Source organism: Balaenoptera musculus, chromosome 3, assembly GCF_009873245.2.
Source record: "Balaenoptera musculus isolate JJ_BM4_2016_0621 chromosome 3, mBalMus1.pri.v3, whole genome shotgun sequence".
NCBI lineage: Eukaryota > Metazoa > Chordata > Mammalia > Artiodactyla > Balaenopteridae > Balaenoptera > Balaenoptera musculus.
The window spans coordinates 129,408,774-129,434,277 of NC_045787.1; the positions used below are offsets into that span (position 1 = coordinate 129,408,774).

Below are 25,504 nucleotides of genomic sequence, written 5' to 3' on the forward strand. Positions count from 1 at the left end.
ACCTACCCCAGTGTTTATATGTCTCCCTTACTCCCTGAGGACGTGGACCACGTCTTAGTTACCTCTGCATCCCTGGTACCCTGTGCAATGCCAGGCACCTAGCGACATGGTGAAATGTCTGTGGAATTAACAGATAACGAGAGCGCCCTTGAGTGTTTGAATCAAAACCCACCAGTGCTCTCTGTCTCCTCTCATTCTCTTCTCTTGTATTGGGACACCATGGGTTGGGATGTGTGATAAGGTGTGTTGCACACAAGTCATTTTGTTATTGACAACTCTTAAAGCACTGATATTTGTGAGTGACGTACTTTTATTTTACAAAGTAAAACAAATATATGGTTATTCTTTGCCTTACTTACTTACTCTAGAAAACAGAACCTAAGCTATGAATAAGGCTTTGCAAGCCCAAGACAGTGAGAGTGAGGATAAAGGGAGGAAATGAGGCAAGAAAGGAGAGGCCATTACAGCAGTAGCTTCCACTGCACAGTGACCTCCAGCATCAGCGGGTGTGCTCTCCCTAGGGGGACCTCTCCCATGGGTTGCAAACAAGGAGCAACATCTTGGTGTAGTCTGTGGATGAGAGAGAAGGGGGGATATTTTTCTACCTGGCTGTCTCTCATCTCCTGTTTCCCATGGGGCCAAATTCAAACTAACTTCCAGCCCCTTGGCAGCTGTTCAGAAAGCCAGATTCCATTCCCTGCTTTGATTTATAAGGTTTCATCTAAGTCTCCATGTGACCTGATGTGGATGGGGCGGGGAACTGGGAGAGAGTGTGAAAGAGAGAAGGGGAGGGGAGGGGAGACAGCTAGGGACCTCTGAGAAAGCACACAGCTTTGCATCCAGTATATCCCTATAATAATGGCATCACACATCTGCCACCCCCATGCTTTCCTGAGTGGGAGAACAAATGGTGGCATCACAGCTCTTGAGAGCTCCGGCCGTGGGCATTGTGCCTGACCCTGGGTGTATCCCTGTGGTCCTGTCACTTCATGAACGTCGTCAGTCACGAGTGTTATCATTTCAACTTCAAGTCCATCTGGTAACTTGGGCGTTGTTTTTGCTTGTCTCATTCTCGTCTCCCCAGTCAGATTGTCGAGTTGTTGTGCCGTCAGTGGATCGTGCTGAACTAGGACATGTGCGTGATAGACGGAGGGCACTCCTTTGAGATGTACTGAGCACATGCTCTCTGTCTGGCACTCTGTATGGCTGGGCTGGGACAGAGGCGGGCTGGGGGCTGCAGGTCAGGGTCACGTGTCTGCCCTCACAGGGCAAGATCCGACCTGGCCAGGAGATCGAGGCCCAGAGCCCAACCTACCTGTCCAACCTCACACCCCCCAGGACCCCCCTCTCTCCTCCTCATCACTTCCTTTCTGCCTCCTCCAATTCCACCTCACCTTCCAAGTCCAAGGTGATCAGGTCCTGCCGCCTCCGAGAAGGCTTCTCTGATGCTCTAGCCCAGGCTGGACTCCCCTCCCTGGGGTCCTGAAGCTTGCATGCCGAGCCTGCAGGGTGGACCCTCAGTGTCTGGTCCCTCCTGTTCCAGACCTGGCATCTGCCCCTCCAGCTGGAGAGTGAGCCCCTGAAGGACAAGGGCACAATGGGGGTGGGTCTGCCAGAAACCTTGTTGGCTATATGAGCACCTGCTTAAAAATGATGTGTTTGAGGCTGCAGCTGCTATTGAATGTCCAAGAGTTGATTTGACTGACTTTTCTTTTTAAGCGAGAATCTCTGATCCATTCACTCCTCTCCCAGCATGAATAAGTTGGTTGGCTCCCATTTTGCAGATGAGGTCACTGAAATGCAGAGGGTAAGCGACAAACACGTCACGTTGACTCCAGACACCATCCCCCATTTCCGCTCTCATTGTAATCCAGCAATGTTGGCTACATGGGAGTAGCCACATTTTAGAGATGAGGAAGTTGACACCCAGAAGGGATAAATGTGTGGTCTGAGGTCACACAGCAAGTTCAAGGCCAGACTCACTCAGGCCCAGAACCGGGTCCACACTAAGGTCCACCCTGCCTCCCAGCCCCTTCCCCTTCCTCCCGTCGCAGACCCAGGGCCGCCTTCAGGCGTTCAGCTGCAGAACTGAGGGAGACCTCATCTCCTGAAAGCCTCTGTTCTGATGTTTAGAACAGGAATGGACTCTGAATTCATTTCATCTTTTAGCGGAAGCATAAAGGTGCCTCCAGCTAAGAAGATTACGTCTGCATTTATAAGACCCGCTGAGTGTGCCAACCCCTCCTCTCACACGTGCTGGAGACCCCGCAGCTGCGCACATCTCTGGGTTGATGCCAGTGTTCGGTGTGGAGACGCCCCCACATTGCCCAGATTGTCCCTTGAGCTTTGTGCCTTCCCATCTGCACGTGAGAGGAAATACATGGGGAACCCTTGAAACTTGAAGTACCTGATGCTTCTTTTAAGGAGAGCAGGGAGATCAGGCAGGCAGGAATGGTGTGAGGGTTCAGGGACCTCGGGTTCCAAGGGACCCCTTGTTGTGCCTGAGACCAGTGTTTCTGAAGCTGAGGTTCAGTGGATCCAAGAGTTAGGTAGGTTTTATTTAATTTCCTTTTTCCTTTTGATTTTTAATCTTTTAAACTATTATTTTAGCAACTGTAGAGACACTTTGCCGGGAAAATTCACACTTGGAAGTCAGAAACCTTGGTTTCCTTGGTTAGTATTTCTCAGATAAATCCTTGGGTATGTTTATGGAAGAGGTCTCCGTAATATTTTTCTTTTAAGAGGTACTGTTCATCACTTAAATTTGAGACCTTGGCTCAGTTCATGCCAGAAAAACTGCCGAGTGAGCACATTTTGACCGGGAAGAGGGCTTGGTGTAAGAGAGTGGCCCAAGGAGGACAGGATGCAAAGGTGATTGCAATATAAGGGTAAGCACAGGAGAGCAAAGGCTGCATATCAATGTGTACGTCTGGGCCTGTTCCTATGCAATATAAAAACCAAGCAAAACATCTGTAACCATATATTTTTTCCCCCAGTGCTTGGAAGTATATAGATCCAAGTGGTAATAGTGGCCTGGGTGGTGGAATTACCCGTGGTTTTTATTGTCTCTCTTTTCTGATCCTTTGAACTCCTTTGGTCTTAGAGAACCCCGTTTGGTAAATTACTGCTCCTTTGCTCTAGGTCATAAACTTCTAGCTTTGAAGAGTTTATGTTCCTTTCAAGGTGCTGGATACAGCCCCATAGACCTTCTTGTTTGACCTTCAAAATAATTTTTTAAACCTGATTGAATTGAGAATATTTAGAAGTTAGGAGAATTCCACTAAAAATCTGGTGCTCCGGTTCTCCTGGTATCATCTCTGGGCCCACATTCCCATGTGACCCCAGCTGGGTTTGTGGGTTTCCATCTGGTCCATGTCACACACATCCCTCGGCTGCCTGGCCCTGGAAGCATGTGGGCCCCCTCTTGTCTCCATCCTGGGGTCCTTTAAGCATTCCGTAGGGTCTGCTCCCACTGTGAGCTGAGGTGGGGACTTACGTGGGGCCCCGGGTGCTCCAAAATTTAGGATTTAGGGGCAGTGACTGGGTTGGAAGAGAAGGTTTTGAGACCCTTTTGTACAGTGCTTTACATAAGATGAATGGGAGAATAAAACAGTGTTTGGGGGAGCTTCCTCTGATTATATCCTCAGTAAGTACTGAATATTAGACCAAAAGCATCAGTGAGGTGTTGGTACCTCTACCTAGCAGTTCATCTTTCTGAAAGGGCCAAATGGAAAACAGTCTTTACCATTTTTCTCCTGAGGTCAAACTCACAGAACCCTGGGAAGGAGTTGGGTTTAGGACAATCAGGTGCACTCTGGCCTTGATAAAATAGAAAAAATGGAATTTGAAGTGTTGTGTGTGTGGAGGAGGTGTCTTTAGAAGATGTAAATTGGGGAAGTGGGGTTTCCTTGCGGTCTCCAAGGTAGAAGCCCTTTTTCCTGGCTTTTGGTGTAGCCACAGTAATAATAACCATGGCTAACAGTGTTACTACTCAGTCTGTCCCAGACCCAGGGCTTGCTGAGCACTCGCATATGTGATCTCGTTTCATCCTAACACCTTAAGAAGGGAGGTTCTATATTATCCCCACTTCTCAGATGAGGAAACGGAGGCTTAGAGAAATTTAAGTGACTTGGCAGCACTGGTCTGTAGAAAAGCAAGACATTCGACCTAAGTCTGCCTGATTTGGAGCCTGGCTGTTAACCACTGTGCTGTATGTACTCCCACTCCCATCTGTGTGTCCCCTCTCATTTTCATGACTGCCAGTAATGATGATGTTCCCATTCTCTGCATCTTTAAGCACCCTCCTATGTAAACAATCCTGCCTGGCCAGCAGGAAAAGGGTTACTATCCCCATGTAACAAGAAAGTGAGGAAAGCGACCTTTGTGGGGTCACACAGCTAGTTCTGATTCTAATTCCTAAGAGCATTCCCAGGACACGGTCCCCTTTGATGGTGGCCATGCCCTCCCCAGCAGTCCCGGTCCTTCAGAACTTGTTTCCACAAGCCTCTGCCTCATTGGATGTGCAGTCGTCAGAGTTGAGTTCCCCCAGCCCTGTTTTCTGCCTGTGTGTATGAGCCTTGCCACCAAAGACTTATTAATCATTCGGAGTTGAAGGTTACCAAGAAGAATATGCCAGAGCGTGACAGGCCATTAGTATTTGTGTTGTAAGGAAACCAGTAATCATCTTAATTGGTGCACACTTCGGAGCAGAGCCGGGCTCTGTTCTGAAGGCTTGTCTCCTCCTTCATATACCATTAACGTGTCAAAAGCCTCGGAAACACGCCTCCCTTACCACCGCTGTCCCCAGAGGCAGCTTTCGCCCCTGAAGTTCTGGCCCGGCCAGGTTAGACAACCTTCTTCAGTCAGACCAGCTGAGCGGCGGTGTCTGACCCTAGGAAAGATTTATGAAGTCGGTGGGGCAGCCCCGCCTCTGGGGAATTCAGGCCCAGCCCCGTGGTTTGGATGGTGACCAGATTCACCTCCTAAGACGCAGGTCTCCCCAGAGGCCAGGAGCAGCTAGAAAAGAGAGAGGGAGAGCTTAGTCCCCCTCCCCTGTTCTGTTCTTCCCAGCGGTTATTCAGTGACCAACCCCCCCCCCCACCCCAAATCCTAACAAGGTTCTGGGTTGTTTTGTTTTTCTTTTCTTTTTCTTTCCTTTTTTGAAGATTTACTTCCCTTTAAAAAAATATGCAAGTCCTCTCCTTCCTCACCTCTCTCACCAGAGACTCTTGGAGGAGCAGGGCCTGGCCCACTCTTTGAGAGCATTTCTTTTATGTATCACCCCCAAAAAAGATGTTGTCCAGCCCCACTTTATCTAATCTGTATTATGACAACAGAAGCTATTTTTCTAAATCATTATTTTATTATATCCAATATGCCATTTAAAATATACCCTCTCTCCTCTCTCCTCCCTCCACCCCACCCTCCTTCCCAAGGGTCTCACCATTCTAAACAGGAACTGCTGGGGGGACAAAAATTGGGAATTCCACTTTGGAGGGAAATTTGGAAGTACCCCAAAAGTTTTAATGTGCACATCCTATAATGCAGGAATTCCATTTTTCGGTGTCTGTCCTAGAGAAATAGTCACCACGTCTATACCACGAGGCACATACAAGGATGCTCACTGTAGCACTGTTTGTAAGAGCACCAAATTAGAAACAACCTAAGTGCCCATCAGAGGAAGGAACATAAACTGTGATATATCACTAATATGGAATATGAGGCAGCTATTAAAAACAAGGCACGGAATCCAAATGACATAAACAGAACTCTAACATGTACTATAAAGTGTAAAAAAAGCAAGCTGCAGAACCATTTATTTATAAATGCACACACAAACAAAAGCAATACTTTATGTTTTCAATGTGTATGCATATGTTTGAGTAAACATATTAGAAAAAGGCATGGAAGGACATACTCCAAACTGCTAACAGCCATTACCTGTGAGGCAGGGAAGTGAAGTAGGACCAAGGATCATAGCAAAAGAAACTAAAACTTTATCCTCTTGTATTTGTAGTTTTGGGGTTTTTTTTTAACAAGGAGAATATGTGTATTATTTCTCATTTAATTAAAAAATAGTACTGTCTTAAAGAAATGAAAGTGGTTGACCCAGCAATTTATTTCCTGCAGGGTTCAAGAGATTTTAGCATGTTCCCTTTCCAGGGTTCGGGGGAGGGGTGGGGTGGGAGGAGGTTTATGTCTTAAGCCTTTATAAGCTAAATTTTTGTTTCTTAGCAAAGCCTCTCTTTGATACTCATACATACTTAAAAAATACCCCTTTCAATTGAAAGAAATCATGCATTACTTCTTCACTGTTTATAAACAAGCTTTTTCACTGGTGAGAAGACAGTGGACTCTGTATAGTTATCTGGATATACTCGACTGTTTAAGGCTCTGTTTCCTTTGCATGGTTTCTTTCTACCTAGAATGTCTTTCCCCACCTCACCACCCTAATGATTCCTTTGAAACTCTGCTTGGGAGACCTCCACTCCCCTTGGTCCCCTCCCCAACGTTCATCCAGTCCTCGGGTGCTGCTGCTAATCTTTGCACATGCTTCCACTATTAAAGGAAGGCACGGTGGTTAGGAGCACATGCTCTGGAGTCACACGGACCTGGATTCAAGTCCCTGCTCTGCCACTTACTAGCAGTATATAAGATCCTCCAACTCTCCAAGCCTCAGTTTTCTCATCTGTAAAATGGAGATGACAGTCCCACTTGTAGGATTGCTGTGGGTGTTAAATGAGATAACACTTGTAGGATGCTTGGCACCATATGTTGTACAGAATCACTCTCACTGTGTGTCAGCTGTTGATGCTATTCTTGTAGCAGAAATATCTTGCTTGATAGACCTGGGGCCTGAGCTTGGTTGTCTTGGCTTCTGATCTGCTCACGCCCTCCCTGGCAGATAATGGAGGCTCAGTTAAATGTTATTTTGCGCTGAACTGTGCAATAAGGAATATGGAGGAGTGGTGTTCCAGACCACGGGGATTTTCTACTAAGGGGACAAGCCCCAACAGACGTAAAATATTAAAAGAGGCCATCAAGACAGTGGGTTAATTGGTGATATTTCATTTATTTTCACATATCTGATTTGCAAAATGAGCACGTATTGTACACTTTTTTAAATGCTCTCCCGTGCCTAGAGGAAGGCAATGGTAACCCACAGGAACGGGGCCACCGGTGGGGGAGAGGCAGGCCTGTGACAGACCCAGATAGAAAAGGCACTGAGGAGCCAGGGGCTGCTGCTGTCATGCCACAGACCATACCACCTGGCTCCTGGGGGATGCCAGATGTCCATGGCTTTGCAACCCAGACGGCCATCTGGGTCTCTGCATGGGAACAAGATGCCTCGCCAGGGCTGAGAGCCTCTCGCCACAGCGGTCCTAGGCCAGTGCTTTCTCTTTGGTCTTAAGCTTATGATATCCCAGATATGAGCAGCTCCTTCTGTTCTGCCCAGCAGTAAGCGTTAGAGGTGTGTGTGTGTGTGTGTGTGTGTGTGTGTGTGTGTGTGTACTTGAGCACAGGTTAACAAATCACATACATGCATCGAGCAACTCATACACAACCAGAGGACTGGAAGAATCTGTCCAGTGCTGCTCTGGGTTCAGAATACACAAAACCCCCAGCCCATGTTGCCTCATACATACCCACCCTGTGGAGTTCCCTTGAAGGCAACATTCCATGTGTTTTCTAGCCCTTGACACACTAAAAAAAATACAACAGTGATGTTTAGAGAATTCATACAAAAAATTTAATGAATGAAATCATATTGTGTCTAATACTAGGTTCAAGCAACTTTGCCAGTGGTTGATTTTGAGAGTTTGGGTTTAAATGAAATAAGATTGACTATGAGCTCGTCATTGTTGAAACCGGGTAATGGATACAAAGAGAGAGTTCATTAGATTTTTGTGGATATTTTTGTATATGTTTGAAATTTGCCAGAAATAAATTGGTTGATTTTTTTCCCTGAGGTTCAAATTCTCCTTTGAGAACATGTTTTACTTTAATCTGTACTTTTTAAAAGGATTGTTGTTGGTGGGAAATAAATTCTTAATGAGTGTTATTAAAAAAGAAAAAAAAAGTCTCCACTTTAGCAACGGTGTCAGCCTGTCAGTTTCATATTTGTTAAAAGGGCAAAAGTATTCCCCTGGGGGAGATTTTCCTGCTCAGTGCGCAGGAAGAGAAAGCTTTCCTTACCACCTTTTCCTTTCCTTACTGATTTGAGGGTAAAATCAAGATTATCTTCTGTAATAGGGACATACAAGTCAATGAATTGATTAAAACTATCTAGTTCAATTTAAAAAACAACAACAACAACATTGAAAGTACAAGTTACTCCACTGGGGCAGGGAGACAATTACAGGGGCAGATAAGATAGGCTAGAGCTTATGGAAAGAAAACCACATTCTCTCCATGCTGATTACTAAATGCATCTCAGAAGGAGCCACTGGGTTAAAGGATTAGGTCCTCAGAGCTGGATCTTCACCAGTCTTAGAGCCTTTTGTATGGACAGGCAGGTTGTATTAACAGGTATGTCATCTTGGAACCGTAGAATCACACAGTCCCAGGGCTGGAGGGGACCTTCAAGGCCATGCCATCTTTCTCCAACGTTTGAGTCTTTTCTACGGTTTGCATTATAAGTTCAGCCTCTGAATCCTTCCAGTTATGGACAGCTCACTGTCTTATGAGCTATCTCATTCCTTTACTGGACAGCTCTTATCATTAGAAATCTCTTTCCTTACTTTGAGCTGAACTCGCTGTCTGCAAACTTTTTCTTCTGGATCTAGTCCTTTCTTCTGAAGGCAGACAGCATAGTGTCAGAGACAGGACATGAGCTACAGAGGCAGAGAGCCTGGTCTTCTAGTTTACCAGTTGTTGACTTTGGGCAAAGTACTCCATCTCTCCCAACCTTAGTCTCCATGTCAGGCAAAATGGCACTGCTCCCCTCACCTGGGTTAATTGGTAGATCAAGAGAGATAGTAGGAAAAAGGTCATGATAGATCTACATGTACTGATATAGAGAGATGACTATGACATATTGTTAAATGGGGGGAAAAAAAGCAGGTTTCAGAAGAAATAGATAAATAAGCACAAAAACACTGGAAAATTGGGTGAGCAGTACACCAAACTATTAAGAATGTCCATCTCTAGTGGATGAGACCAGAGTGGCTTGTCACTCAGATGTTACCTTCCTCCATGATGGTTAAAAAAACTTTTTTTTACAGCAAATGCATCATATTTAGGATCACAAAAAATTAGTAAAGACTTCTCCATTTTAGAAAGAAAAAGATAAAACATTCAGAACACTTTCCATCCAAAAATGAAGTCTACCTGTATCAGTTGCGGTGTTTCTTTCCCTGCAGTCTGTCTGAATTGTTGAGGCATGCCCTAACAGGATTCTGTGCAAGTGTCCACCTACAGGAAATGGCCTTAAACATTAACCATTTTTAATGACTGCTTTAGGTTCTGCCCCCACCTGCCTCAGGGCCTTTGCATTTGCTGCTCCCTCTATAGCACCTTGTAATTAGTTTGTGTTATACTGAAGGATGGTCACATCTGAAACACAGCCATCTCACAAACAGACTTGGATATGATGGGCAAAGATATACCCTTTCATTAAGTGGGGAGTGATATTTGAGTGGGAATTTCATGAGTGGTTAGTTCACTGATAAACATCAGCTGTGAAGTTGACTTTTGCTTCCTGATGCTACCTCCTATGCTTAGAGACTCACAAGTGAATACCTAGATGGCAGTGCCCCCTGAATATGCTTGATGTCTTCCTTTGGGTGACATGTTGAGCCATGTCATGGTGACATGGATTTTGAAAAATAAAAGCAGCAAATGACAAGGAAAATATATCAAGCCAGGATCATTCACCAGACATCTGTTAGCACCTGCCACATGGCAGGTGCTGTGAGGGATGGGAAAATAAATCACACTCAGTCCTGCCCTCAAGAAGCTTGCTGCTGGGCAGAGAGGCACAAGTCCTGAACCCGAACGTGCATGGAAAGCAGAGCACATGCTACACTCAGTGGCATCAGGAGAGCATCGTTCGCACGATTGCTGATTCAGGAGCACTTTGAGCTGATCCTGGAGGGAAGTATAGGATTCCCTGGGACAGAGAAGCAGAGAAGAATCCTCTGAGCTGTGAGATTTGCAAGAGTAAAGGAACAAAGGCAAGAAAATTAGTCAAGTGGTGTCTGCAGAGAGAGGATTGGGTGCAGGGTTGAGATGGGAGATGGATCTGGAAAGGTGAGCTCTGGATATTGCTGGGAGGCCTGAAATGTCACCAGATGACATCAGTAGACCTGTGCTGTAGCAACAGTGTGGATGGGAGGAGAGGTAAGGGATTAGAGGCCAAGATGACCTCTGTGCCCAGGTTAGTTCCTGATGTGGAAGTTTCTGTGAATAGCTGAAGATACCACGGTTCCTCCTCCGGTGCTAACCAATTAGGAAGCAGAGAGGGAAGAGGCCCGGATGAGGTCTCAGGACTCCAAAAAGCAGAGGTTTCCAGAGGTTGGGTTGGGATTTGGGGGGATAGGGAGCAGTAGTTAGAGAGGGTGGTAAGGACAGCTTTCTCTTCCTGCGCACTGAGCAGGAAAATCTTCCCCAGGGGAATACTTTTGCCCTTTAACAAATATGAAACTGACAGGCTGACACTGTTGCTAAAGTGGAGAATTTTTTTTTTCTTTTTTAATAACACCTTAAACGATAGGCATGGAAGCCGGCATCCTAAATGAAACACATGTTGCTCTCCAGCACCTGACAACCTGACATAATTTAAGAGCAGCTACCAAGAACACACAACTGGAATTGCCCATGAATCTGCTCCCCTGGATGGGCTCCAACTGGGCGAAAAAGTGGGGATGGCCAAGTTCAAGGGACCCAGCCTTGTCTTCTCATTTGTAGCTGATTGGTGGGGAGTGGCTTTCAGAAAACAGGGGACGCTGTAATTAACTTGATAGTTGTAGCTTCTGGTATGTTTTTATTTGTCATCTGATTGTTAAACAGATTTATGGCCCTACCCACCCACTGAAAAGGGACCAATGCATTTAGTTGAAATTAAAAGTGAAGATAAGGCTGCCTGTTTAGATAATAGCATCTCGTTTTTAATAGATTACTCATCTTCTGTGAAAGAGGGGAGAGGAGTTAATTTGTGTGAGAAGTGCTTTCTATTTCTGGGAGCTGGCTGGTGGATGTGATTGCTTGAGGAAGGAGTGTAATTCATTCTTGAAATCACCAAAAGCATGTTCAGGCCAAATACCTGTGCCCTGAGGAGTGGGGTAATTTGTAATGTGATACCAAGGAACAGAGGGGTTTGTGGTTTCAAAGCAACTGTTTGGGGAAGGTGTACAGTTTGTCTTTAGATTGGAGGTCAAATTCCCATTCATTCTCAGAAAAGTGCCAGAGAAATACAGGCAGATCTCGGAGGTATTACAGGTTCAGAAGTGAGACACATGAATTTTTTTGGTTTCCCAGTGCATGTAAAAGTTATGTTTATACTACACTGCAGTCTAATAGGTGTACAATAGCAGTGTGTCTGAAGAAAACAATGTACGTACCTTAATTTCAAAAGTACGTTATTGCTAAAAAATGCTAACCGTCATCTGAGCCTTCAGTGAGTCACAGTAGTAACATCACTGTTCATAGATCACAGTAAAAAATATGAAAAATGAAAAAGTTTGAAATACCGCAAGAATTACCAAAATGTGACACAGAGACACGAAGTGAGCTGTTGGAAAAATGGCGCCAACAGACTTACTTGATGTAGAGTTGCCACAAACCTTCAATTTTGTAAAAAATGCAGTATCTGCGAAGCTCAGTAAAGTGAAATGCAATAAAACGAGGTTTGCCTGTAAACCTAACAAGTTAATCTAAGCCATCAGACCAAGAGGCCACTGATTGTAAGGGATGGTGAAAAGAGACACATTAGGGCTTGAATTCAGAGAAAGCACCACTAGTTGTGTGATCATGGGCGGTGACAGACCCTTCTTGAGTCTCAGTTTCTACATCTGTAAAGTAGGGTTACCCCTCATAGGGTGGCAGTGAAAGATGTGTGTGGGATGAGCCAGCCGAGTACCTGGGACAGCTCCTGGTGCCTAGTAGGTGTAAACCCGAGTCTGCTGTCTCCTTGGCTTCTGGCTTCTGCTCAGGGACTCACTCTGTTTCCACTCTGGATGGAGAGCACCCGGCAGAGTCCATGTGCGCAAAACTGGAGGGCTTTAGACTTTACTGAACACTTGATGGAAGCGGCAGAGGAGGGGTTTGCGTCACGTATGCGCTTTGCTCTGACTCTTCCCGCCACACAACGCCCAGCCTACTGGTTCCCCTCTCCTCCTCCCAAAGGTTCCCCCCAGAAATGCATTTTGTTACTGGAACGTAACAAAATGGGAATCAGAATCTCCGAGGCTGCCCAGGTAAGTGTGTGAAAACCAGTTCCCCTAGGGATTCTTAGGGCTGTGGTTTGAGAAGCCTTGCTGTGAGCCTCTCAGGAGGTGCATTCGTCTGTCAGATCTTTTCTCACTTGAAGGTGAGAGGAGGGTCCTGGTGGGAGGTGAAGGGGAGTCCAGGCCAGGTGGGGACCACTGTGAGTCTGAGGAGGAGGATGAGAGGGCACCCATCCCCTTCACAGTTTTGCTAGGGTCAGGAAATAGTTTTGGATTCCTTGGAGAGCTTTAGTTTTTCTGTTATTCTAGCAGGAAACATGGGGTTCTGTTTCTAATCACTTAGAGATCCTAAAATAGTCATCCCTTGGTATCCATGGGAAGATTGGTTCGAGCACCATCACCACCACACCCTGCCCTCACAGATACCAAAATCCCTGGATGCTCAAGTCCCTTATATAAAATGGCGTAGTACTTGCATATAACCTACGCTCATCCGAACGCTTTAAATCGTCTCTGGATTACTTATAATACCTAATACGATGTAATGCTATGTAAATAGTTGCCACAACACAGCAAATTCAAGTTTTGCTTTTTGGAGCATTCTGGATTTTTTTTCTGAAGATTTTCAATCCGTGGTTGGTTGCATCCCCAGATGCAGAACCCGCAGATGCAGGGGGCAGCTGTATGATCACAATCGCCTAGATTTATTTCTCTGAGGTCACCGTCTGCATTATGTTGGACCAGTGTCCCTCAAACGTTTACACGCTTCAGAATCACTTGGAGAGCTCGTTAAATTCCAGATCGACAGCCCCACTCCTCTGATTCAGGCGGTGTGGAGTGAGGCCTAAGAATTGGCATTTCTCATAAGTTCCCAGATGATGCTGTTGCAGCTGGTCTGGGGATCACACTTTGAAAACCACCCTGTTAGATCGACAGAAAGGAATGTGCCCGGCAGAGTTCCTGACACACAGCAGGAGTGCAGTAAATGCTTTCTTGACTAAACTGAACTGAATTCTCCCTGGCAGAAAGACCTTCACTAAGGGACGGTTGGTTCACTACTTTCAGCATTGCAAGAAATGGCTCCTTGAGAGTGAATTGTATGCTTTTTAAATGGGTAAATTGTATGATATGTGAATTATATCTCAATAAAGCTATTATCAAGAAGCGGGGGAGGAGGGGAAGAGGGAAGGGAAAAAAGAAAGAAATGGTTGTTTTTTCAAAAACACACATCAAAAGTGTCTGTTAATGCCTTAGAATGTGTTATAAGAGGACCCGCGTCAAAGGAGAATGGAAAAGGCCTTCCAGCTGAATTCGGAGGCCCCTTTCAGCTCTGCCACTCTCTGAATCTCCTCCTAGGACTCTGGGCCAGAAAAAGGATGTCTCTCCTGAAGGGCTCGTCTGCTTTCCTTTTCCAAACAATAAATGATGCCTAAATGCCTGTACATTTGCCCTGCCAAAAACCCATCCTGGTGCAAACATAGCTTTCCTTCCTGACCTCTCTTTTAAATTTTCCTGCTATTTATATTTACCTGTCTGCAAGTTTTCCAAGCAAGTGAAAGCCCTGGACGCCCCAGGGGGTAGGAGATAGGGTTGAGGTTGTGGGATTGGAAACTGGTACCCACCTGGCTGAATGGAGAGACCAGGGACTTCAAGGGGTGGTGTAGTTTCATGGTTAATAATGCCCGCTTTGGCGCCAGAAACACCTGGTCTGATTCCTGGCTGTCACCTCCTAGCTGTCTGAACATAGATTGGCATAGAACTTTTCTAGGCCTCAGTTTCCCCTTGTCTAAGATAGTTCACACTGCCTGCCTTAGAGAGTTGTTGTAAGAATGAAACGAGACAATGTGTGTAGGTAACAGTGCTTAACACTGAGCCTAGGCACACGGTAAGCACCCAGCAGAAACCATGACACTGACGGTGACAATAAAGATGGGAGGGTCTACCTCATGTTAACAATTGTCCTTTGGCTAGAAGCACCTGAGTATCAAAATAGGACAAAGGGTTTTGCCTGCTGTTGTGAACCCTGCCCACCTCCAAATGGATTGGCAGTGCCTTAGAATACAGTGGCTAAGACTTACAAGAGAATAAATCAATCCTGGAAACAGATGAGCTATGACACTTTAATAGCCAGAAGCCCAGCGGAGCTGAGACGTGACAAGACCCAGCACACCTAGAAGTCCCAGAAGCCAGCCCAAGCGTGCAGAAGGCAGCCTCTCCCGCTGCGACCTCTGCACTATTGACAACACCCCCGAGGCCAGAGAACCAACAGGGATTGGTCTGGTTTGTGACTTGTTCCTTACTTCCCCCCTCCCCTTCTTCCCCCTCTCTCTCCTTCCCCTCTCCTTCCCCCTTCTCCTCTTCCCTTGCGGTCCCATCCACGGGGCCCTCTCCCATATGCTTGGTGTCCTGCCAGCTCTGGTGACACACAGAGCTCCTTTATTTTTGGTGCCCCTCAGCAGGAGTCTCTGCAAGGCTCGATGGCACCAGAGATTGAAACCCTGGACTCTGCTTGGGAATTAATTTGATTACACACAGCAGTAGAGCAAAGATTCCTGAACAGACTGAACTGGATTTGAGTCCTGTCTTCACCACTTACCTGGCTGGCTGTGTAACCTTGGACCAGAAACGTCTTCTGAACTTGACTTCCCTCATCTTGCAGTGAGGATGATGAGCCGTGACCTGCTTCCTTCACAGGGAAATCACATCAAATCAAATCAAATGAAATGATGGAGGAGGAAGGCGTGTGGATTCAGCAGGGATTTGCAGATGCCTCTGGCCCCCCACTAGGCACGAAGGCTACACTGCCAAGCAGAGCAGTTACAGAGCTCTCCCTCCTACAGCCTAGAGAGAAGGAAGCAGACTGTCAGTCCATGGGTATGGAACCATGACCCGAGCTGAGCGGCATGAAGGGCAAGGTCCAGGGCTTCTGTGGCCATCTGCCTTAGGGACCTGCTCTGGTCTGGGAGGTCAGGAAAGGCTTTAGTGAGGAGTCGGAGGTGTGAACCAAGATCTGAAGGATGAGCAGGAGTTAACTGGGGGGATATGTGAAGAGGCTTAGACCTCAGCAGCCCAGACAGAAGGACCGGCTTGGATACAGACTCTGAGGCAGAAGGGGTGGGTCGTACTGGGGTCTTTGAACGCCTGAAAGAAGATGACATGGAGGAGGCAGGAAGGAAGGGAAGGGCAAGATGAGGCTGAAGAGGGGGCAGGATCCACCATACACAGCTCGTCATCCTTGGGAAGGATTTTGGACCTTCCGAGAGCCACGGAAGCCGTGGAAGGGTTTTAAGCAAGAGAGCGGAAGGGTGCCATGGTGCAGTCCTCTTCTCTTCCAAGAGGCCCCCTGGACTGCACGTGCAGACTGAAGAGAGACAGAGTGGACGCGGGGACAGCAGTCGTGGCTCTTTTGGTTGGCCACAGACCACAGTGGTCCAGACAAGAGACAGCAGTGGCCAGAACCGGGGCCGTGTTCTTGCTGTGGCATTGTTTCGATGCCAGTGTACGAGAACCTCTCTTCTGTCTCAGTGTCCTCAGGCTGCCGCAACAAGGCATCACAAACCAGTGGATTAAAACAGCGGAAGTTTAATCCCTCACAGTCCTGGAACCTAGAAGTCTGAGATCAGGGTGTCGGCAGGGCCATGCTCTCTCTGCAGGTTCTAGGAAAGGATCCCTCCTCGCCTCTCCCTAGCAATGCTTGGTGTTTCTTGGCGTGTAGAAGCATCACTCCAATCTCTGCCTCTGTGGTCAGTGGCTTCTCCTTGTGCGTCCAAATTTCTTCTTCTTCTTATAAAGGATACCAGCCACTGGATTAGGGCCCACCCTAAATCAGTATGACCTCATCTCAACTTGATTACATCTGTAAAGATGCTATTTCCAAGCAAGACCACATTCCTAGGTACTAGGACTTCAACATACCTTTTGGGGAGGACACGGTTCAACTCTCAGCAACTCCTCTGAGTGCAACTCCTGGTGCACAGCCCACCAGGGAGAACCATCCTCAGAGTCGTAAGTGCCCTTCAGACCAGACAGGAGGGAAAGGCTCCATTCAACGCAGGAACCAGGGAGGCTGCAGTTCCCGGGGAAGTATGTGCATTTTCAGGTGGGATATACAAGGAGGACCAAGGAAGCACAGACCTTGGGTTCTGGTCCTCACTCAGACCTCAGTAGCTGAGAGATTTAGGGCAAGGCCTTCCCTTTCCTGAGCCTCAGTTTCCCCTCCAGTAACACCAGAACTGATGATACCTGCCCAGAATTGGTGATTGCGGGGAGTCCAATGAGATAATCACCAAGGATTTCCTGAGAAGATACTGGGTGCCCAACATTGGGATAACTCACTGGGTGTGTTCCTAGGAGAGGGACAGCTAGTCCAGAGGAAGCTGTAATATCCTTCCATGTTAACCTCCCTGGCTTTTCCCCTCTAATGGCACGATGGTTACAGGCACAAACTCCATCAGCGCCAATATCATCCAGTGGGCAGGGGTGGGGATGAAACGAGAGAGGCCAGCAGTGACAGTTCCCAAAGCTGAGTGATGGATCCTTGGGGCTTTGTTATTCTATTCTACTTTTTATTTATTTATTTATTTATTTAATTTATTTTTGGCCGTGTTGGGTCTTTGTTTCTGTGCGAGGGCTTTCTCTAGTTGTGGCAAGCGGGGGCCACTCCTCATTGCGGCGCGCGGGCCTCTCACTATCGCGGCCTCTCTTGTTGCGGAGCACAGGCTCAGTAGCTGTGGCTCACGGGCCCAGTTGCTCCGCGGCATGTGGGATCTTCCCAGACCAGGGCTCGAACCCGTGTCCCCTGCATTAGCAGGCAGATTCTCAACCACTGCGCCACCAGGGAAGCCCCTATTCTACTTTTTAAAAAATATGTTTGAAATGATTCTTAATTTTTTTTAAAAAAGTTTAACAAAGAAGCCTACAGACTCCGGAGCCAGATTGCCTGAGTTTAAATCCAAGACCTGCCACTTACTGTGTAGACCTGGGCAAAGTTATTAAATCTCTCAGTGCCCCAGTTTCCTCATTAGTAAAACAGGGATACCAACCTGCCTCGTGGAGTGTTTGTGAAGATGCAGTGCGTAAATGCATGTCGGGTGCTTGGGTTCATGCCTGGCAGGGAGTGTACTAGACACGTGGTGACCGTTATTTACAGAAGTCATGGTTCCAAACATCATCGTGTTGCTGATCCAAAGTCGTCACCTTCAAGGGATCACACCCTCAGCCCTGCAGATCCTCTAACCCATGACTGCCACTCGGACACTGTCTTGGTTTGGGTTTCCTGAAGCAGATCCTGAGACAGGATTTGAGTGCAGGGAGTTAGTTTGAGAGGAGATTTCAGGAAACAGCAGCAAGAGAGTGGGGAAGTGAGAAGAGGAAGGGGAGACAGCCAGGAAGGGTGCCTATGCCGGGCACCACGGCAGGCAGCCACGGTGACCCCACTGGGAGCCAGCACAGAGCACGTGCTCGGGGTTATCTCGCCTGAGGGGCGAGGGAGCCGGGGCGGTTGTGCACACACACGACGGCCCTCAGTGGAGGTCTACCACGTGGATGCCGAGCCCCAGGCAGCGGCAGGTGCTGGCAGGTGGGAGGCAGGCAGGCAGAGAACAAAATGCTGAAGGGGTCTGGGCAGGGCACCCAGAATCCACCTGGGAGCACTATGGTAAGTGCTCTTTGAACACCTGCGTAGAGCCTTACCCTGATGGGGGCTCACCTTCAGGATCAGCCTCACCGCCCCCCCCCCATTGGATGGCTGTGGCTCCTCGTGAGATTAGGGATAATAAGGGCAAGAGCAATTCTGTATTGCTGTGCCATCAGAGCAACCCCTGCAATGGGAATGATGCGTCTGCGGCATTAGGACAGCTGCCTTCCTGCTGCATCAGGGCAGACATCTCTCAGCCCTGGCATTTGCACGCTGAGCCAGGGTATAGCCTCAGAGTCTTTCTTAACATTGCTTTAGCTATCCATTACACACCTGTGAGCACAGGCACTTCCATGAAGCCTGTTTGCCATCCCTGCCCTAGGGCTTATGAAGGTGGGGGGAAGTCCCGGCGTGGAAAACGCCGTGCCACAGACTCACTGTATGATTCTGGGCAAGACATTTAACTTCCGGTCCTAGCCGTCCCTCTCTGGGTAGAATGGAGGGTCTGACGGAAGTGAGGCAGAGATGGGGTTTGGTGCTCTCTTACAGTCAGGCAGGGATGGGTTTTAGACCTTGGCTCCATCATTTATAAACTGTGCTCCTTGGGCGGGTGACACCACCCGCTCTGAGCCTCATGGTGTCTTTTTGTATAAAAGGGGGCCATAGTACCCCATTTGTAGTGGTGGTGTAGGCGACAGAGATTATGTATACACAGTAGAGAGCTCCGTGTGCGAGCAGGGCCTCAGGAATTGTTCCGTGTAATTGTCATCGTCAGAACCGTCATCATCTTCATCTAAAGCCCCTTCCAGCTCTAAAATTCTATGACTTTACGGACTGTCCTCATCCAAGAACACAGCATGGTAAAATAAGGCAACAGTCTTGATTTTGTGTAAATGTTCTTTCTAATAAGGACAGGAGGAGCATAAATGCCCCTAAATAATTGCGCCGACTTTGCCACAAGCTGTCAAAAGGCCTTAATTGGTCCATCTGTAATGACTGCGGCCATCTGCGTTTGGGGTGATTTAGCGATGGGGCTGTGCCCGAGCAGGGCCCTCAATGACTAGAGCCGGACAGGGGGATATATCTCCCTCTGTTGGGAGTAGTGGTGTGTGGTATACGAGATTATCTCATCCTCGTGTTAATGACCTACCAGTTGAACCCAGCCAAGAAGAAGCGCTGGTCACAAGACAATGACTGTGGATTTTTTTTTCTTTTCTTTAAAGATAGTGTTCCTGCCCAAACAGCAGCCTATCTGGAGCGTGATCATGCCTCTTGCTATCTTGTCTCACTGCCCAAGAAAGTCTCTTTTGGAAAGATTTAGTCCTTCAATTAGGGCAAATTTATTTCTGCTCTCTACAGAGCCACTGTTCCAAAGAGAAGTGGGAAAGGGCCGGAGAAGCCGTATTAATCTTTGCAAGCAAGCAAGAGGCGATCTGGAGTATTTTTCAGCCTTCCAGCCTCAGGTTGTATATGAAGTTAATCTTTCCTCTGTATATCTTTTAATTGCTGCGACTTGCAAGGTGCCAGAGAACACAACACAAAACACACCTCATCTCCACTCTTTAAGTTTCTGGAGACTTAAGTGTCTGGAGCAGTGTTTCCCCAAGTGCGCCAGCACAAAAGTGATTAAGCGGTACCTAAGATGGTCTCAGGTGGCCCGGAGACTTTGCATTAAGTAACATTGACTCATGGGGAGAGAATGCTTCCTCTTTTCAGCTCTCTTTCATTTCCTCTGATCACCCTCAGATGGAAAGTCTCGGCTGGTTGCCCATATCTCCCTTCTTGACAAAGAGGGAGGCAGGAAGATCTGGCTAAAATCTAGTAACGTCGCTTTATTCTTATTTGTTTGGGTTTTTTAATTTATTAGCTCTTTATCACAAATGGTACCGATTTTCCATTTATAGTTTTTAACGCTTCCTTTTAAAATAAATTAAATTTTTAATTGAAGAAAAGTGAGCTGGGACTTGCCTGGTGGTCCAGTGGGTAAGACTCCGCACTCCAATGCAGGGGGCTCGGTTCGATCCCAGGTTGGGGAACTAGATCCTACATGCATGCCGCAACTAAGAGTCCACATGCCGCAACTAAAGATCCCTCATGCCACAACTAAGACCCAGTGCAGCCAAAATAAATAAATAAATATATATATATATATATTTTTTTAAGTGAGTTGATTTAAAAAAGAAAATCTTAAATAAATCGTAGTGAAGTAGGCAGAAGTGGCAAAAATCGTGCCAGTAGTATATGATTATGAGAGATAGGGAAAACACAGCTAGAGAGGGGAAAGCCTCATGTTTCTACAGAGAACCCAGCAACTTACTGGCTGTATGACCTTGGGCAAGTTTCTTAGCTTCTTTGAGCATCAGTTTTCTCATCTGTCAAATGGGGAGAACTGTAACGCAGAGTATGATTTTATGAATCAAGGGAGATAAAATATGTGAAGCTCCTTTGCAAGTCATAATCTGCCTTAGCAGTGAAAATGGTTCATTTCTATACAGGTTAGAAAAATAAAAGGTTCAGTGGGTTCTGGATCAAGCAGTCAAGGGGCCCTGCCTCTACTGTTAACTGTTGCACCTTCCCTTCTCTGGACTTCAGCTTTCTGTCTATAAAATGAAGAGACTGAACTACTCCAGTGCTTTCCAGGCCTAGCTGTACATCAGAATTACCTGTGGGTCAAGTAAAACCAAAGATGCTGATGCTGCCTTCAGTTTACCAAATCACAGTCGCCTGGGAGGATGCCCAAGCAGCTGTATTTGCAGCCAGCTCACCAGGTGATTCAGCCACAGCCCCTGAATTAGGAGGGCCCTTCCAGCTCTAACTCCAGATGGAGTGAACTCAGAGCAGAATTATCTGACTTCTTTAACCCAGCAGGCTCGTTCATATTATTGTAAAAGCTCATTCTTTTTCATTGCTGAATAGTATTTCCACTGTATGGATATACTACATTTTATTTATCCATTCATCTGTTGATGTGTATTTGGATGATTTGATTTTCAATTTGGTGATATTATGAAAATTGCTGCTATGAACATGAGTGTACATGTTTTCATGTGGACGTATATTTTCATTTCTCTTGGATATACACCTAGGAGTAGAATTGCTGGATTGTATGGTAACTGTGTTCAACTATTTATGGAAGTGCCAGACTGTTTTCCAAAGTGGCTGCACCATTTTACATTCCCACCAACAGTGTATGAGAATTCTTATTTCTCCACATCCTTGTCAACACTTATTATCTTACTTTTTCATTATAGCCATCCTAGTGAATGTGAGGTAGTATCTCGTTATGATTTTGATTTATATTTCCCTGGTGACTAATGATGTTGAGCATCTTTTCATATGTTTATTGGCCATTCGTATATCTTCTTTCAAGAAGTGCCTATTCATGTCCTTTACCCATTTTTTTTAAATTGAGGTAAAATTCACATAACATAAAGTTAACTATGTTAAAATATACGATACTATGTTAAAGTATACGATTCATTGGCATTTAGTACATTCATAACGTTGTGCAACCATCACCTCTATCTAGTTTCAAAATATTTTTACCACCCCAAAAGGAAACCCCATACTTATTAAGTAGTCACTCCCTATCCCCCTCCATCCCAGTTCATGGTAATCACTGATCTGCTTTCTGTCTCTGGATTTATCTATTCTGGAATTTCATACAAATGGAATGATATAATATGTGACCTTTTGTGTCTTGCCTCCTTTACTTAATATGATGATTTCTAGGTTCATCCACATTGTGGCATGTATCAGTACTTCATTTTTTTTTGGCTGAGTAATATTCCGTTGTACGGATATATTCCATCTTTGTTTTTCTATTTATGAGGTGATGGAAATTTGTGTTATTTTCACCATTTGGCTATTGTGAATACTGTTGCTATGAGCGTTCATGTATAAGTAGTCAAAACATTTTTTAGGGACTTCCCTGGTGGCGCAGTGGTTAAGAATCTGCCTGCCAATGCAGGGACACAGGTTCGATCCCCAGTCCGGGAAGATCCCACATGCCTCCGAGCAACAAAGCCCATGTGCCACAACTACTGAAGCCTGTGCGCCTAGAGTCTGTGCTCCGCAACAAGAGAAGCCACCACAGCGAGAAGCCCGCACACCACATGAAGAGTGGCCCCCGCTCGCTGCAACTAGAGAAAGCCCGCGCGCAGCAATGAAGACCCAATTCAGCCATAAATAAATTAATTAATTAATTAAGTAAAAAAAAGAACCCAAATATTTCAGAGAGAAGCAAAAACAAAAAAACATTTTTTAGCTGTCCTGGATTCCTTGATCCCTTGCATTTCCATAAAGTTGGGTACCAGCTTGTCAATTGTCAATTTCTGCAAAGAAGCCATCTGTGATTTTTTGACCACATTGAATCTGTATATCAACATAGGAGGTATTGCCATCTTAACAACATTAAGTCATCTGATCCATGAACGTGGACTATCTTACCGTTTATTTTGGTTGTTCATTTCTTTCAACAGTGTTTTGTAGTTTTCAGTATACATTTTGTACTCACTTTGTTAAATTGTAAATGGTATTTTTACCATTTTAATTGTATTTTTCAAATAGCTTTCTTATTTGCTAGTCTATAGAAATACAGTTGATTTTTAAATGCTGATCTGTATCCTGAAATCTTGCAAAGTTTTCCTGTTCTAGTTTCTTTGTAGATTTCTTAAGATTTTCTGTGTAAACAATCATGTCATCTACAATTAAAAATACTGCTACCTTTTTCTTTCCAGTCTTTATGCCTTTTATTTCCTTGTCTTACCAGTTGCACTAGGTAGGAATTCTAGAACAGTACTAAAGTGGAGAGAAAGTGGACAGCCTTTCTCCTGCTCTTAGTAGAAAAGCATTCAATATTTCACCATTAAGTAGGATATAAACTATAGGGTTTTTTGTAGCCATACTAGAGTTTTCATAAAGGGCCGTAACCCTGATTAAAATCAAGAGACACTAACGTTAAGGCTGGCACTTTTAGTAGAAAGAGACTGTCTTTGAGATTTATTTATAACAGCTTTTCCAGGCATGGGCCAGAAGCCAGCCTACATTAGAATAAGCAAAAAGAGGAATTGGTTGTTATGTTTCATAAGAACATCTGGGAGTCTCTCTACTTCAGGCACAGGGGGATCTGGAGAATCAAAATGTTATCAGGATAATGTCTCTCTCCATCTTTTCACTCTCTTTTTACATGTTGACTTCAGTCTCAGCAGATCTTCCCACCACCTCTCATCACCTCATTTTGCTAAAGATGTCACAAGCAACTCCAGACTTAGGGCCAACCAACCTAGCAACTCTAGTAAGAAAAAAGGGCCTCATTTTTCAATAGTTCTGAAAAAGAATTCTCAGGATTCATTGTTTGGACCAATTCAGGCCACATGTCCATCCCTGAACCAGTCACTGTGGCCAAGGAAATGGAATGCCCTGATTGGTCAGGCCCAAGCCACATGCTCCTCCCCCTTGGAGATTCAGTCAAGCCCACCCAAGTCTGAAGGACTGAGAAGGGGAGGGGCAGTTTCCCAAAGAAAATCAGAGTATTGTTGCTAGAAAATGAGGGAATGAGTCCCAGCCAGACATAAACCACAGCTGCTAACGCCCTCATACAGAAGGTCTCTCTGTGTTCCAGGTCTGGCACTAACACTGGACCTCTTTAAACTTCAGTTTCCCCCTTTGCAACACACAGGTGGTTATTCCTGCCCTTCTTGACCCTATCTGAAAGGTCCAATGATACAGTGCACTGGAAAGCTCTATCTAAACTGTAAAGTGCAGTGCACATGTAAGGAAGGGGTCACAAGAATGATTACTCACCCATCTATCCATCTGTCCTCTTCTCTCTCCCTCACAGAGCACCTGAAGAAGCCACTTGAAGACTACATGGCCCTTTTCCCCAGCGTGAGGATTCTCCGAACCAAGAAACGGGAAGGGCTGATAAGGACCCGGATGCTGGGGGCCTCAGCAGCAACTGGGGATGTCATCACATTCTTGGACTCCCACTGTGAAGCCAATGTCAACTGGCTCCCCCCCCTTGCTCGGTAAGGGAGGCTTGCAAGGTGAGGTAGGCGGCCTGGAGTGAGCCACTGGCCTCCGGTCCTGCTTTCTGCAGGGAGTCATCTATACTACAAGGCTTCCCTTGCCTGCTTGAGATGCACCCAGCACAATGCCAGGCGCCACGAGGGTATCAGGCCCTCAAGAGTGCTCAGAGCAACCTTAAAAGTTCTGTCCCTTCATTGTACAGAGGAGGAAGCTGAGACTCGGAGAGGGGAAGTGACTTGCCCGAAGTCATAAAGCACATTAGTGTCTAGTGACATGATTGCTTCTCCCAGGTTACTTCAGGTGTTATTGGAAAGCAAGCCAAGGCTGCCTACTGCTAAGAGCCAAATTGTAGGGAACACCGTCATACCAACTTAGAACAGTTATTGTTCACTGCACTGCTGCTGTGAGCAGGGAAGGCTGTAAGCTTTATCTTCAGCCCTCACAAAACCATGCCAGGTCGAAAGTCTCCCCTTTTTATAATAGAAGAGACTGAAGTTCAGAGATTTTGAGTGACTCACTTGGTCCCTTGGGCAGTAAGTGTCAAAGTCACCATCTCTCTGGCTCCAAAGTGTATCTTCTTTCAGGATTCCACACTGCCTCCCTAAATTCATTTCCTCTTTGGAGAGTTTCTGACCGCTCTCAGGTAAGGGCTCCAGACAGAGGGCAGCGTGATCCAGGAGTCGTCCACGTAGCCTTGTGGACAGAAGGGAGACATGAGACCTGGCTGCTGGGCAGTGAGGTTCCTCATGGATGGTTGAAGAGCCAGGTCTGAATCCCTAGGCTCTGAGCTTTGAGGAAGGCATTGAGCGGCTGCTGACAGGTGTACGCTGAAGAGGAAATGTCCTACTGGGGCTGGGAGTCAGGTGAGGGACAGAGATGGAGGCAGATTGGGGAAGATCTGTCAATCCAGAGAGAAAAGTGAACGCCTCAGAAATGGATGGGTATGCTCTCCGTAACAGAAAGCATAGGGAGCAAAGAGGACTCGAGTTCAGGGCAAACTTGAGTGTGTATCAGAATCACCTAGAAGACTTGTTAACACGCAGAGTGCTGAGCCCTGCTCCAGGGTGGTTGGTTCAGGAGGTCTGGGGCGGGGCCTTAGAAGCTGCATTCCTAACAGCCTCCGGGTGGTGCCAGTGCCGCTGGTCCAGGGACTGTACTTCAGGGAGCACTGGTTAGGCCCCCATTCAGAAGTGAGGACAGAAAGCAAAACCCACATGCTTTAATGGGATAAACCAGCAAGTTTGTTTCCTAACACAGATCAGCATGAAACTCTAATATCAGATGATATGCTTCTGACCCCAAGGGTCCAGGATCCCACTGGGTTAGGAAAAGGATATAACCCAGATCTTCTGGTCAACTGTTTACTTAATTAAACCAAGAGATCTGCATCTGCCTCTCACGACTGGAAGAGAACAAAAAAGAAAAAAAGTTTCACTATAAATCACCTAATTGA

At 46.3% G+C, this 25,504-nt stretch overlaps 1 protein-coding gene across 1 annotated transcript in view; it reads left to right on the forward strand.

Moving 5' to 3' along the window:
• Positions 1 to 25,504, forward strand: part of GALNT10 (polypeptide N-acetylgalactosaminyltransferase 10) — a 225,075-nt gene that overhangs the window by 159,154 nt on the left and 40,417 nt on the right. Inside the window, 1 exon segment of the mRNA XM_036848411.1 lies at positions 23,864 to 24,073. Coding sequence (XP_036704306.1) covers positions 23,864 to 24,073 — 210 coding nt within the window.